At 46.8% G+C, this 15,378-nt stretch overlaps 1 protein-coding gene across 3 annotated transcripts in view; it reads right to left on the bottom strand.

Annotated features, from left to right (window-relative positions):
* LOC116937525 (2-oxoglutarate dehydrogenase complex component E1-like) overlaps positions 1-15,378 on the bottom strand; it is a 159,658-nt gene that overhangs the window by 4,796 nt on the left and 139,484 nt on the right. For all 3 annotated transcript variants that reach the window (XM_076054890.1, XM_076054889.1, XM_076054892.1), the window contains 2 exons: positions 9,267-9,341; positions 8,331-8,485 (listed from right to left, as the gene is read on the bottom strand). In XM_076054890.1, the coding sequence (XP_075911005.1) occupies positions 8,331-8,485; positions 9,267-9,341 (230 nt within the window). The remainder of the gene's footprint in view (positions 1-8,330; positions 8,486-9,266; positions 9,342-15,378) is intronic.

Raw genomic sequence — 15,378 nt, 5'->3', positions numbered from 1 at the left:
GGCGAGCACGCTGTATAGTTGTACGTATACGAGGCTTCACGTAGTCGTAGTATCCCTGGTTCTTGTGTAGTATGTAGTGTACTATGTAGTGTACTATGTAGTGTACTATGTAGTGTGTAGTGTACTATGTAGTGTGTACCAGACAGGGCGAGCACGCTGTATAGTTGTACGTATACGAGGCTTCACGTAGTCGTAGTATCCCTGGTTCTAGTGTACTATGTAGTGTACTATGTAGTGTACTATGTAGTGTACTATGTAGTATAGTGTGTAGTGTAGTGTGTACCAGACAGGGCGAGCACGCTGTATAGTTGTACGTATACGAGGCTTCACGTAGTCGTAGTATCCCTGGTTCTAGTGTACTATGTAGTGTACTATGTAGTGTACCATGTAGTGTACTATGTAGTATAGTGTGTAGTGTAGTGTGTACCAGACAGGGCGAGCACGCTGTATAGTTGTACGTATACGAGGCTTCACGTAGTCGTAGTAACCCTGGTTCTAGTGTACTATGTAGTGTACTATGTAGTGTAGTGTACTATGTAGTGTAGTGTGTAGTGTAGTGTGTAGTGTACTATGTAGTGTAGTGTGTACCAGACAGGGCGAGCACGCTGTATAGTTGTACGTATACGAGGCTTCACGTAGTCGTAGTATCCCTGGTTCTAGTGTACTATGTAGTGTACTATGTAGTGTACTATGTAGTGTACTATGTAGTGTGTAGTGTAGTGTGTACCAGACAGGGCGAGCACGCTGTATAGTTGTACGTATACGAGGCTTCACGTAGTCGTAGTATCGCTGGTTCTAGTGTACTATGTAGTGTACTATGTAGTATGTAGTGTAGTGTAGTATGTACCAGACAGGGCGAGCACGCTGTATAGTTGTACGTATACGAGGCTTCACGTAGTCGTAGTATCCCTGGTTCTTGTGTACTATGTAGTGTACTATGTAGTGTACTATGTAGTGTAGTGTGTACCAGACAGGGCGAGCACGCTGTATAGTTGTACGTATACGAGGCTTCACGTAGTCGTAGTATCCCTGGTTCTAGTGTAGTGTGTAGTGTAGTATGTAGTGTGTAGTGTAGTATGTAGTGTAGTGTGTACCAGACAGGGCGAGCACGCTGTATAGTTGTACGTATACGAGGCTTCACGTAGTCGTAGTATCCCTGGTTCTAGTGTACTATGTAGTGTATTGTGTAGTGTAGTGTGTAGTGTAGTGTGTACCAGACAGGGCGAGCACGCTGTATAGTTGTACGTATACGAGGCTTCACGTAGTTGTAGTATCCCTGGTTCTAGTGTACTATGTAGTGTACTATGTAGTGTACTATGTAGTGTGTAGTGTAGTGTGTAGTGTACTATGTAGTGTAGTGTGTACCAGACAGGGCGAGCACGCTGTATAGTTGTACGTATACGAGGCTTCACGTAGTCGTAGTATCCCTGGTTCTAGTGTACTATGTAGTGTACTATGTAGTGTGTAGTGTACTATGTAGTGTGTAGTGTAGTGTAGTATGTAGTGTAGTGTGTACCAGACAGGGCGAGCACGCTGTATAGTAGTACGTATACGAGGCTTCACGTAGTCGTAGTATCCCTGGTTCTAGTGTACTATGTAGTGTACTATGTAGTGTGTAGTGTAGTGTGTAGTGTAGTGTGTACCAGACAGGGCGAGCACGCTGTATAGTTGTACGTATACGAGGCTTCACGTAGTCGTAGTATCCCTGGTTCTAGTGTACTATGTAGTGTACTATGTAGTGTACTATGTAGTGTGTAGTGTAGTGTGTAGTGTGTACCAGACAGGGCGAGCACGCTGTATAGTTGTACGTATACGAGGCTTCACGTAGTCGTAGTATCCCTGGTTCTAGTGTACTATGTAGTGTACTATGTAGTGTACTATGTAGTGTGTAGTGTAGTGTGTAGTGTGTACCAGACAGGGCGAGCACGCTGTATAGTTGTACGTATACGAGGCTTCACGTAGTCGTAGTATCCCTGGTTCTAGTGTACTATGTAGTGTACTATGTAGTGTACTATGTAGTGTACTATGTAGTGTGTAGTGTAGTGTGTACCAGACAGGGCGAGCACGCTGTATAGTTGTACGTATACGAGGCTTCACGTAGTCGTAGTATCCCTGGTTCTAGTGTACTATGTAGTGTACTATGTAGTGTACTATGTAGTGTGTAGTGTAGTATGTAGTGTAGTGTGTAGTGTAGTGTGTACCAGACAGGGCGAGCACGCTGTATAGTTGTACGTATACGAGGCTTCACGTAGTCGTAGTAACCCTGGTTCTAGTGTACTATGTAGTGTACTATGTAGTGTACTATGTAGTGTAGTATGTAGTGTAGTGTGTAGTGTAGTGTACTATGTAGTGTGTAGTGTAGTGTGTAGTGTAGTGTGTACCAGACAGGGCGAGCACGCTGTATAGTTGTACGTATACGAGGCTTCACGTAGTCGTAGTATCCCTGGTTCTAGTGTACTATGTAGTGTACTATGTAGTGTGTAGTGTAGTGTGTAGTGTAGTGTGTAGTGTAGAGTGTACCAGACAGGGCGAGCACGCTGTATAGTTGTACGTATATGAGGCTTCACGTAGTCGTAGTATCCCTGGTTCTAGTGTACTATGTAGTGTACTATGTAGTGTACTATGTAGTGTGTAGTGTAGTGTGTAGTGTGTACCAGACAGGGCGAGCACGCTGTATAGTTGTACGTATACGAGGCTTCACGTAGTCGTAGTATCCCTGGTTCTAGTGTACTATGTAGTGTACTATGTAGTGTACTATGTAGTGTAGTATGTAGTGTAGTGTGTAGTGTAGTGTACTATGTAGTGTGTAGTGTAGTGTGTAGTGTAGTGTGTACCAGACAGGGCGAGCACGCTGTATAGTTGTACGTATACGAGGCTTCACGTAGTCGTAGTATCCCTGGTTCTAGTGTACTATGTAGTGTACTATGTAGTGTGTAGTGTAGTGTGTAGTGTAGTGTGTAGTGTAGAGTGTACCAGACAGGGCGAGCACGCTGTATAGTTGTACGTATACGAGGCTTCACGTAGTCGTAGTATCCCTGGTTCTAGTGTACTATGTAGTGTACTATGTAGTGTACTATGTAGTGTGTAGTGTAGTGTAGTGTGTAGTGTGTACCAGACAGGGCGAGCACGCTGTATAGTTGTACGTATACGAGGCTTCACGTAGTCGTAGTATCCCTGGTTCTAGTGTACTATGTAGTGTACTATGTAGTGTACTATGTAGTGTAGTATGTAGTGTAGTGTGTAGTGTAGTGTACTATGTAGTGTGTAGTGTAGTGTGTAGTGTAGTGTGTACCAGACAGGGCGAGCACGCTGTATAGTTGTACGTATACGAGGCTTCACGTAGTCGTAGTATCCCTGGTTCTAGTGTACTATGTAGTGTACTATGTAGTGTGTAGTGTAGTGTGTAGTGTAGTGTGTAGTGTAGAGTGTACCAGACAGGGCGAGCACGCTGTATAGTTGTACGTATACGAGGCTTCACGTAGTCGTAGTATCCCTGGTTCTAGTGTACTATGTAGTGTACTATGTAGTGTACTATGTAGTGTGTAGTGTAGTGTGTAGTGTGTACCAGACAGGGCGAGCACGCTGTATAGTTGTACGTATACGAGGCTTCACGTAGTCGTAGTAACCCTGGTTCTTGTGTACTATGTAGTGTGTAGTGTAGTATGTAGTGTAGTGTGTAGTGTAGTGTGTAGTGTAGTATGTAGTGTAGTGTGTACCAGACAGGGCGAGCACGCTGTATAGTTGTACGTATACGAGGCTTCACGTAGTCGTAGTATCCCTGGTTCTAGTGTACTATGTAGTGTACTATGTAGTGTACTATGTAGTGTACTATGTAGTGTGTAGTGTAGTGTGTAGTGTAGTGTGTAGTGTAGTGTGTAGTGTAGTGTGTAGTGTAGTGTGTACCAGACAGGGCGAGCACGCTGTATAGTTGTACGTATACGAGGCTTCACGTAGTCGTAGTATCCCTGGTTCTAGTGTACTATGTAGTGTACTATGTAGTGTACTATGTAGTGTGTAGTGTAGTGTGTAGTGTAGTGTGTAGTGTAGTGTGTAGTGTAGTGTGTACCAGACAGGGCGAGCACGCTGTATAGTTGTACGTATACGAGGCTTCACGTAGTCGTAGTAACCCTGGTTCTTGTGTACTATGTAGTGTACTATGTAGTGTGTAGTGTACTATGTAGTGTAGTGTGTAGTGTAGTGTGTAGTGTAGTGTGTAGTGTAGTGTGTACCAGACAGGGCGAGCACGCTGTATAGTTGTACGTATACGAGGCTTCACGTAGTCGTAGTATCCCTGGTTCTTGTGTACTATGTAGTGTACTATGTAGTGTAGTATGTAGTGTACTATGTAGTGTAGTGTGTAGTGTACTATGTAGTGTAGTGTGTACCAGACAGGGCGAGCACGCTGTATAGTTGTACGTATACGAGGCTTCACGTAGTCGTAGTATCCCTGGTTCTTGTGTACTATGTAGTGTACTATGTAGTGTAGTGTACTATGTAGTGTACTATGTAGTGTAGTGTGTAGTGTAGTGTGTACCAGACAGGGCGAGCACGCTGTATAGTTGTACGTATACGAGGCTTCACGTAGTCGTAGTATCCCTGGTTCTAGTGTACTATGTAGTGTAGTATGTAGTGTAGTGTGTACCAGACAGGGCGAGCACGCTGTATAGTTGTACGTATACGAGGCTTCACGTAGTCGTAGTATCCCTGGTTCTAGTGTACTATGTAGTGTACTATGTAGTGTAGTGTGTAGTGTAGTATGTAGTGTAGTGTGTACCAGACAGGGCGAGCACGCTGTATAGTTGTACGTATACGAGGCTTCACGTAGTCGTAGTATCCCTGGTTCTAGTGTACTATGTAGTGTACTATGTAGTGTACTATGTAGTGTACTATGTAGTGTAGTGTGTAGTGTAGAGTGTACCAGACAGGGCGAGCACGCTGTATAGTTGTACGTATACGAGGCTTCACGTAGTCGTAGTATCCCTGGTTCTAGTGTACTATGTAGTGTACTATGTAGTGTACTATGTAGTGTAGTATGTAGTGTAGTGTGTAGTGTAGTGTGTACCAGACAGGGCGAGCACGCTGTATAGTTGTACGTATACGAGGCTTCACGTAGTCGTAGTATCCCTGGTTCTAGTGTACTATGTAGTGTACTATGTAGTGTACTATGTAGTGTACTATGTAGTGTAGTATGTAGTGTAGTGTGTAGTGTAGTGTGTACCAGACAGGGCGAGCACGCTGTATAGTTGTACGTATACGAGGTTTCACGTAGTCGTAGTATCCCTGGTTCTAGTGTACTATGTAGTGTACTATGTAGTGTACTATGTAGTGTACTATGTAGTGTGTAGTGTAGTGTGTAGTGTAGTGTGTACCAGACAGGGCGAGCACGCTGTATAGTTGTACGTATACGAGGCTTCACGTAGTCGTAGTATCCCTGGTTCTTGTGTACTATGTAGTGTACTATGTAGTGTACTATGTAGTATGTAGTGTACTATGTAGTGTAGTATGTAGTGTAGTGTGTACCAGACAGGGCGAGCACGCTGTATAGTTGTACGTATACGAGGCTTCACGTAGTCGTAGTATCCCTGGTTCTAGTGTACTATGTAGTGTACTATGTAGTGTACTATGTAGTGTGTAGTGTAGTGTGTACCAGACAGGGCGAGCACGCTGTATAGTTGTACGTATACGAGGCTTCACGTAGTCGTAGTATCCCTGGTTCTAGTGTACTATGTAGTGTACTATGTAGTGTGTAGTGTAGTATGTAGTGTAGAGTGTACCAGACAGGGCGAGCACGCTGTATAGTTGTACGTATACGAGGCTTCACGTAGTCGTAGTATCCCTGGTTCTAGTGTACTATGTAGTGTACTATGTAGTGTACTATGTAGTGTACTATGTAGTGTACTATGTAGTGTACTATGTAGTGTACTATGTAGTGTAGTATGTAGTGTAGTGTGTAGTGTAGTGTGTACCAGACAGGGCGAGCACGCTGTATAGTTGTACGTATACGAGGCTTCACGTAGTCGTAGTATCCCTGGTTCTAGTGTACTATGTAGTGTACTATGTAGTGTACTATGTAGTGTAGTGTGTAGTGTAGTGTGTACCAGACAGGGCGAGCACGCTGTATAGTTGTACGTATACGAGGCTTCACGTAGTCGTAGTATCCCTGGTTCTAGTGTACTATGTAGTGTACTATGTAGTGTACTATGTAGTGTAGTGTGTAGTGTAGTGTGTACCAGACAGGGCGAGCACGCTGTATAGTTGTACGTATACGAGGCTTCACGTAGTCGTAGTATCCCTGGTTCTAGTGTACTATGTAGTGTAGTATGTAGTGTGTAGTGTAGTATGTAGTGTAGTGTGTACCAGACAGGGCGAGCACGCTGTATAGTTGTACGTATACGAGGCTTCACGTAGTCGTAGTATCCCTGGTTCTAGTGTACTATGTAGTGTACTATGTAGTGTACTATGTAGTGTAGTATGTAGTGTACTATGTAGTGTGTAGTGTAGTGTGTAGTGTAGTGTGTACCAGACAGGGCGAGCACGCTGTATAGTTGTACGTATACGAGGCTTCACGTAGTCGTAGTATCCCTGGTTCTAGTGTACTATGTAGTGTACTATGTAGTGTGTAGTGTAGTGTGTAGTGTAGTGTGTACCAGACAGGGCGAGCACGCTGTATAGTTGTACGTATACGAGGCTTCACGTAGTCGTAGTAACCCTGGTTCTAGTGTACTATGTAGTGTACTATGTAGTGTACTATGTAGTGTAGTGTGTAGTGTGTAGTGTAGTGTGTAGTGTAGTGTGTACCAGACAGGGCGGGCACGCTGTATAGTTGTACGTATACGAGGCTTCACGTAGTCGTAGTAACCCTGGTTCTAGTGTACTATGTAGTGTACTATGTAGTGTACTATGTAGTGTACTATGTAGTGTAGTGTGTACCAGACAGGGCGAGCACGCTGTATAGTTGTACGTATACGAGGCTTCACGTAGTCGTAGTATCCCTGGTTCTTGTGTACTATGTAGTGTACTATGTAGTGTACTATGTAGTGTACTATGTAGTGTAGTGTGTACCAGACAGGGCGAGCACGCTGTATAGTTGTACGTATACGAGGCTTCACGTAGTCGTAGTATCCCTGGTTCTAGTGTACTATGTAGTGTACTATGTAGTGTACTATGTAGTGTACTATGTAGTGTAGTGTGTAGTGTAGTGTGTACCAGACAGGGCGAGCACGCTGTATAGTTGTACGTATACGAGGCTTCACGTAGTCGTAGTATCCCTGGTTCTAGTGTACTATGTAGTGTACTATGTAGTGTAGTGTGTAGTGTACTATGTAGTGTAGTGTGTACCAGACAGGGCGAGCACGCTGTATAGTTGTACGTATACGAGGCTTCACGTAGTCGTAGTATCCCTGGTTCTAGTGTACTATGTAGTGTACTATGTAGTGTACTATGTAGTGTACTATGTAGTGTAGTATGTAGTGTGTAGTGTAGTATGTAGTGTAGTGTGTACCAGACAGGGCGAGCACGCTGTATAGTTGTACGTATACGAGGCTTCACGTAGTCGTAGTATCCCTGGTTCTTGTGTACTATGTAGTGTACTATGTAGTGTACTATGTAGTGTACTATGTAGTGTAGTATGTAGTGTGTAGTGTACTATGTAGTGTGTAGTGTGTACCAGACAGGGCGAGCACGCTGTATAGTTGTACGTATACGAGGCTTCACGTAGTCGTAGTATCCCTGGTTCTTGTGTACTATGTAGTGTACTATGTAGTGTGTAGTGTACTATGTAGTGTAGTGTGTAGTGTACTATGTAGTGTAGTGTGTAGTGTAGTGTGTAGTGTAGTGTGTAGTGTGTAGTGTAGTGTGTAGTGTACTATGTAGTGTAGTGTGTAGTGTAGTATGTAGTGTAGTGTGTACCAGACAGGGCGAGCACGCTGTATAGTTGTACGTATACGAGGCTTCACGTAGTCGTAGTATCCCTGGTTCTAGTGTACTATGTAGTGTACTATGTAGTGTGTAGTGTAGTGTGTAGTGTAGTGTGTACCAGACAGGGCGAGCACGCTGTATAGTTGTACGTATACGAGGCTTCACGTAGTCGTAGTATCCCTGGTTCTAGTGTACTATGTAGTGTACTATGTAGTGTAGTGTGTAGTGTAGTATGTAGTGTACTATGTAGTGTACTATGTAGTGTAGTGTGTAGTGTAGTGTGTACCAGACAGGGCGAGCACGCTGTATAGTTGTACGTATACGAGGCTTCACGTAGTCGTAGTATCCCTGGTTCTAGTGTACTATGTAGTGTACTATGTAGTGTGTAGTGTAGTGTGTAGTGTAGTGTGTACCAGACAGGGCGAGCACGCTGTATAGTTGTACGTATACGAGGCTTCACGTAGTCGTAGTATCCCTGGTTCTTGTGCTCCTCCTGACACCACACTAACTCGGCCCCAGGGAACCGCTCCGTCTCCTCACGCACCAAGTCCAGTGGGAACGGAGAGATCTGGGGGGCAGTGGGGGGGGGCAGGGGGGGGGGGCAGGGGGGGGGGCAGGGGGGGGGGCAGGGGGTGGGGGCAGGGGGGGGGGGCAGGGGGGGTCACAGCTACAACGCGTGGCTCACACGCAGGCAATGGGGCAAATGGTCGTGGTGGTGGTGGTGGTGGGCAGAGGGCGGGGGGTGGAGGGGGGTGGAGGGGGAGGGGTGGAGGGGGGGGGCTGCGGGGGGTGGAGGAGGGAGAGGGAGGGGGTGGAGGGAGGGGGAGGGGGATGTAGGGGAGGGAGGGAGGGGTGGAGAGGGGGAGGGAGGAAGGAGAGAGGGGGGTGGAGAGGGAGGGATGGAGGGGAGGGGAGAGGGAGGGAGGGTGGAGAGGGATGTAGGGGAGGGGCTGGGGGAGATGGAGGGGGTGGAGGGGGGGGAGGGGTGGAGGGGGGTGGAAGGGGGGGAGGGGTGGAGGGGGTGGAGGGGAGGGGCTGCGGGGGGTGGAGGGGGGGAGGGGGGAGAGGGCAGGTGGGTGGAGAGGGAGGGGGTGGAGGAAGGGGGAGGGGATGTAGGGGAGGGGTGGAGAGGGGGAGGGGGGAGGGAGGGGGTGGGTGGGGGGTGGAGAGGGAGGGGGTGGAGAGGGAGGGGGGAGGGGTGGAGGGGGGGATGTAGGGGAGGGGTGGAGAGGGCGGTTGGGGGGAGAGGGAGGGGTGGAGGGAGGGATGTAGGGGCGGGGCTGGGGGGGATGGAGGGGGTGGAGGGGTGGAGAGGGATGTAGGGGCGGGGCTGCGGGGGCTGCCCCCACCTGCTCCAGACGACAGAGAGCAACTTTGTCCTCCAGTCCCCTCTTCTTCCTCTCCTTCTCCAGCTCGTAGTAAACCTGCACACACACACACACAGCGTGTACATACACATAGTGTACACACAGTGTACACACACATAGTGTATACACATAGTGTACATACATAGTGTACACACACATAGTGTACACACACAGTGTACATAGTGTACATACACAGTGTACACACACACACACAGCGTGTACATACACATAGTGTACATACATAGTGTACACACACAGTGTACACATAGTACACACACACACAGCGTGTATACACATAGTGTATACACAGTGTACATACATACACATAGTGTACATACATAGTGTATACACATAGTGTACACACACACACACAGCGTGTACATACACACACATAGTGTACACACACACATAGTGTACACACACACAGTGTACATACATAGTGTACACACAGTGTACACATAGTGTATACACACACACACAGTGTACATACATAGTGTACACACAGTGTACATACATAGTGTTCATACATAGTGTATACACAGTGTATACACACACACACACATAGTGTACACACACACAGTGTACACACACACACACAGTGTACATACATACACATAGTGTACACACATAGTGTACACACATAGTGTACATACACACACACAGTGTACACACATAGTGTACACACAGTGTACACACACAGTGTACACACACACACACAGTGTACATACACACACATAGTGTACATACACACAGTGTACACATAGTGTACATACATACACATAGTGTACACACACACACAGTGTACATACACAGTGTACACACATACACAGTGTACACACACACACACAGTGTACACACACACACACAGTGTACATACATAGTGTACACATAGTGTACACACACACAGTGTACATACATAGTGTGTACACACACACAGTACACAGTGTACACACACACACACACAGTGTACACATAGTGTATACACAGTGTACATACATAGTGTACATACATAGTGTATACACATAGTGTACATACATACACATAGTGTATACACACACAGTGTACACACACACACAGTGTACATACATAGTGTACATGCATAGTGTACACACACACACAGTGTACATACATAGTGTATACACACACAGTGTACACACACACAGTGTACACACACACACAGTGTACATACACAGTGCACACACACACAATGTACATACACAGTGTACACACATAGTGTGCATACAGTACACAGTGTACACACACACAGTGTACATACATAGTGTATACAGTGTACACACACACACAGTGTACATACATAGTGTATACACACATAGTGTACATACAGTACACAGTGTACACACACACACACACAGTGTACATACATAGTGTATACACACACATAGTGTACATACACAGTGTACACACACACACAGTGTACATACATGGTGTATATACACACACAGTGTACATACATAGTGTACACATACATAGTGTATACACACACACACAGTGTACATACATAGTGTACACATACATAGTGTATACACACAGTGTACATACATAGTGTACACATACACATAGTGTACACATACACATAGTGTATACACACAGTGTACACACACACAGTGTATACATACATACAGTGTACATACACACCGTGTACACACACACAGTGTACACACACACAGTGTACATACACACAGTGTACACACACACAGTGTATACATACATAGTGTACATACACACAGTGTATACATACATAGTGTACATACACACAGTGTACACACACACAGTGTACACACACACAGTGTACACACACAGTGTATACATACATAGTGTATACACACACACAGTGTACACATACACAGTGTACATACACACACAGTGTATACATACATAGTGTATACACACACAGTGTACACACAGTACACAGGGTACACACAGTACACAGTGTACACACATACACACAGTACACACAGTGTACATACACAGTGTACACACACACACAGTGTACATACACACACATAGTGTATACACAGTGTACACACACACACATTGTACATACACAGTGTACATACACAGTGTACACACACACATACACACAGTGTACACACACACAGTGTACACATAGTGTATACACACAGTGTATACACAGCGTGTACACACATACACAGTACACACACACAGTGTACACACACACAGTACACACACACAGTGTACACACACACAGTGTACACATACACAGTGTACACACACAGTGTACACACACAGCATGTACACACACACACCATGTACATGAGTGAGTGTGTGAGTGTGTGAGTGAGTGTGTGAGTGAGTGAGTGTGTGAGTGAGTGTGTGAGTGAGTGAGTGCGTGAGTGTGTGTGTGAGTGAGTGGGTGAGTGAGTGAGTGGGTGAGTGAGTGTGTGAGTGTGTGAGTGAGTGTGTGAGTGAGTGTGTGAGTGTGTGAGTGGGTGAGTGGGTGAGTGAGTGGGTGAGTGGGTGAGTGTGTGAGTGAGTGTGTGAGTGGGTGAGTGAGTGGGTGAGTGGGTGAGTGAGTGGTGTGTGAGTGGGTGAGTAAGTGAGTGAGTGGTGAGTGAGTGTGTGAGTGAGTGTGTGAGTGAGTGTGTGAGTGGGTGAGTGAGTGGTGTGTGACTGGGTGAGTGAGTGAGTGGTGAGTGAGTGTGTGAGTGAGTGTGTGAGTGGTGAGTAAGTGGTGAGTGCGTGAGTGAGTGAGTGGGTGAGTGAGTGAGTGTATGAGTGTGTGACTGTGTGAGTGTGTGGGTGAGTGAGTGGTGAGTGAGTGTATGAGTGTGTGACTGTGTGAGTGTGTGGGTGAGTGAGTGAGTGGGTGAGTGAGTGGTGAGTGAGTGAGTGGGTGAGTGAGTAAGTGGTGGGTCAGTGAGTGAGTGGGTGAGTGAGTGGGTGAGTGAGTGGGTGAGTGAGTGGGTGAGTGAGTGGTGAGTGAGTGTGTGAGTGTGTGAATGAGTGGGTGAGTGGTGAGTGTGTGAGTGAGTGGTGAGTGAGTGTGTGAGTGAGTGAGTGGGTGAGTGTGTGAGTGAGTGGGTGGTGAGTGGGTGAGTGTCTGTGTGGGTGAGTGAGTGTATGAGTGAGTGAGTGGTGAGTGAGTGAGTGGTGAGTGAGTGAGTGTCTGTGTGAGTGGTGAGTGAGTGAGTGTCTGTGTGAGTGGTGAGTGAGTGAGTGGTGAGTGAGTGAGTGAGTGGTGAGTAATAGTGGTGAGTGAGTGTCTGTGTGAGTGGTGAGTGAGTGAGTGAGTGGTGAGTGAGTGAGTGAGTGGTGAGTGAGTGAGTGGGTGGTGAGTAATAGTGGTGAGTGAGTGGTGAGTGTCTGTGTGAGTGTCTGTGTGAGTGAGTGGTGAGTAGTAGTGGTGAGTGTCTGTGTGAGTGTATGAGTGAGTGAGTGTGTGAGTGTATGAGTGAGTGAGTGGTGAGTGAGTGAGTAGTAGTGGTGAGTGAGTGGTGAGTAGTAGTGGTGAGTGAGTGTCTGTGTGAGTGTATGAGTGAGTGGTGAGTGAGTGGTGAGTAGTAGTGTTGAGTAGTAGTGGTGAGTGAGTGGTGAGTGAGTGAGTGGTGAGTAGTAGTGGTGAGTGAGTGGTGAGTGAGTGGTGAGTAGTAGTGGTGAGTGAGTGGTGAGTGAGTGGTGAGTAGTAGTGGTGAGTGAGTGGTGAGTGAGTGGTGAGTGAGTGTGTGAGTGAGTGGTGAGTAGTAGTGGTGAGTGAGTGGTGAGTGAGTGAGTGGTGAGTGAGTGGTGAGTGAGTGGTGAGTGAGTGAGTGGTGAGTGAGTGGTGAGTGTATGAGTGAGTGAGTAGTAGTGGTGAGTGAGTGGCGAGTAGTAGTGGTGAGTGAGTGATGAGTGAGTGAGTGAGTGGTGAGTAGTAGTGGTGAGTGAGTGGTGAGTGAGTGGTGAGTAGTAGTGGTGAGTGAGTGAGTAGTAGTGGTGAGTGAGTGGTGATTGAGTGAGTGTCTGTGTGTATGAGTGAGTGGTGAGTGAGTGTCTGAGTGTATGAGTGAGTGAGTGGTGAGTGAGTGAGTGTCTGTGTGTATGAGTGAGTGAGTGGTGAGTAATAGTGGTGAGTGAGTGAGTGTATGAGTGAGTGTGTGAGTGAGTGTATGAGTGAGTGAGTGTATGAGTGAGTGAGTGTCTGTGTGAGTGTATGAGTGAGTGAGTGTATGAGTGAGTGAGTGTCTGTGTGAGTGTATGAGTGAGTGAGTGTCTGTGTGAGTGAGTGACTGAGTGTGTGAGTGAGTGGTGAGTGGTGAGTGAGTGAGTGAGTGGTGAGTAGTAGTGGTGAGTGAGTGGTGAGTAGTAGTGGTGAGTGGTGAGTGAGTGAGTGGTGAGTAGTAGTGGTGAGTAGTAGTGGTGAGTGAGTGTGTGAGTGAGTGAGTGGTGAGTGAGTGGTGAGTGAGTGTATGAGTGAGTATATGAGTGAGTGAGTGGTGAGTGAGTGGTGAGTGAGTAGTAGTGGTGAGTGAGTGGTGAGTGAGTGGTGAGTAGTAGTGGTGAGTGAGTGGTGAGTGAGTGGTGAGTGAGTGGTGAGTGGTGAGTAGTAGTGGTGAGTGAGTAGTAGTGGTGAGTGAGTGTGTGAGTGAGTGAGTGTATGAGTGAGTGTGTGAGTGAGTGTATGAGTGGTGAGTAGTAGTGGTGAGTGAGTGGTGAGTGAGTGTATGAGTGAGTGGTGAGTGAGTGGTGAGTAGTAGTGGTGAGTGAGTGGTGAGTGAGTGGTGAGTAGTAGTGGTGAGTGAGTGGTGAGTGAGTGGTGAGTGAGTGTGTGAGTGAGTGAGTGTATGAGTGAGTGTGTGAGTGAGTGAGTGAGTGGTGAGTAGTAGTGGTGAGTGAGTGGTGAGTGAGTGGTGAGTGAGTGGTGAGTGAGTGAGTGGTGAGTATCTGTGTGAGTCTATGAGTGAGTGAGTATATGAGTGAGTGGTGAGTGAGTGAGTGGTGAGTGAGTGTATGAGTGAGTGGTGAGTAGTAGTGGTGAGTGAGTGGTGAGTGAGTGGTGAGTGAGTGGTGAGTGAGTGGTGAGTGAGTGAGTGTATGAGTGAGTGGTGAGTAGTAGTGGTGAGTGAGTGAGTGTATGAGTGAGTGAGTGGTGAGTGAGTGTATGAGTGAGTGAGTGAGTGGTGAGTGAGTGGTGAGTGAGTGGTGAGTGAGTGGTGAGTAGTAGTGGTGAGTGAGTGGTGAGTGAGTGAGTGTGTGAGTGAGTGAGTGGTGAGTGAGTGGTGAGTGAGTGGTGAGTGAGTGTGTGAGTGAGTGAGTGTATGAGTGAGTGTGTGAGTGAGTGAGTGGTGAGTGAGTGGTGAGTGAGTGAGTGAGTGGTGAGTGAGTGGTGAGTCCTCACCTTTCCCGTACAGAACACAAGTCTGGTCACTGAGTGAGTGGTGAGTGAGTGGTGAGTGAGTGAGTGGTGAGTGAGTGAGTGTATGAGTGAGTGGTGAGTGAGTGAGTGAGTGTATGAGTGAGTGGTGAGTGAGTGGTGAGTGTGTGAGTGAGTGAATGAGTGAGTGTGTGAGTGAGTGAGTGTATGAGTGAGTGGTGAGTGAGTGGTGAGTGAGTGTGTGAGTGAGTGAGTGTATGAGTGAGTGTGTGAGTGAGTGGTGAGTGAGTGAGTGAGTGTATGAGTGTGTGGTGAGTGAGTGGTGAGTGAGTGGTGAGTGAGTGGTGAGTCCTCACCTTTCCCGTACAGAACACAAGTCTGGTCACTGAGTGAGTGGTGAGTGAGTGAGTGGTGAGTGGTGAGTGAGTGGTGAGTGAGTGGTGAGTGAGTGAGTGGGTGAGTGAGTGGTGAGTGAGTAGTGAGTGAGTGAGTGTATGAGTGAGTAGCTGAGTGAGTGAGTGAGTGTATGAGTGAGTGTGTGAGTGAGTGAGTGTATGAGTGAGTGTGTGAGTGAGTGGTGAGTGAGTGTATGAGTGAGTGGTGAGTGAGTGGTGAGTCCTCACCTTTCCCGTACAGAACACAAGTCTGGTCACTGAGTGAGTGGTGAGTGAGTGGTGAGTGAGTGGTGAGTGTATGAGTGAGTGTATGAGTGAGTGAGTGAGTGGTGAGTGAGTGGTGAGTGAGTGAGTGTATGAGTGAGTG

This window comes from Petromyzon marinus, chromosome 68 (assembly GCF_048934315.1).
Source record: "Petromyzon marinus isolate PM22_M1 ecotype Great Lakes invasive population chromosome 68, UKy_Petmar_22M1.pri1.0, whole genome shotgun sequence".
NCBI lineage: Eukaryota > Metazoa > Chordata > Hyperoartia > Petromyzontiformes > Petromyzontidae > Petromyzon > Petromyzon marinus.
This window is presented reverse-complemented; position numbering and strand designations above follow the sequence as displayed.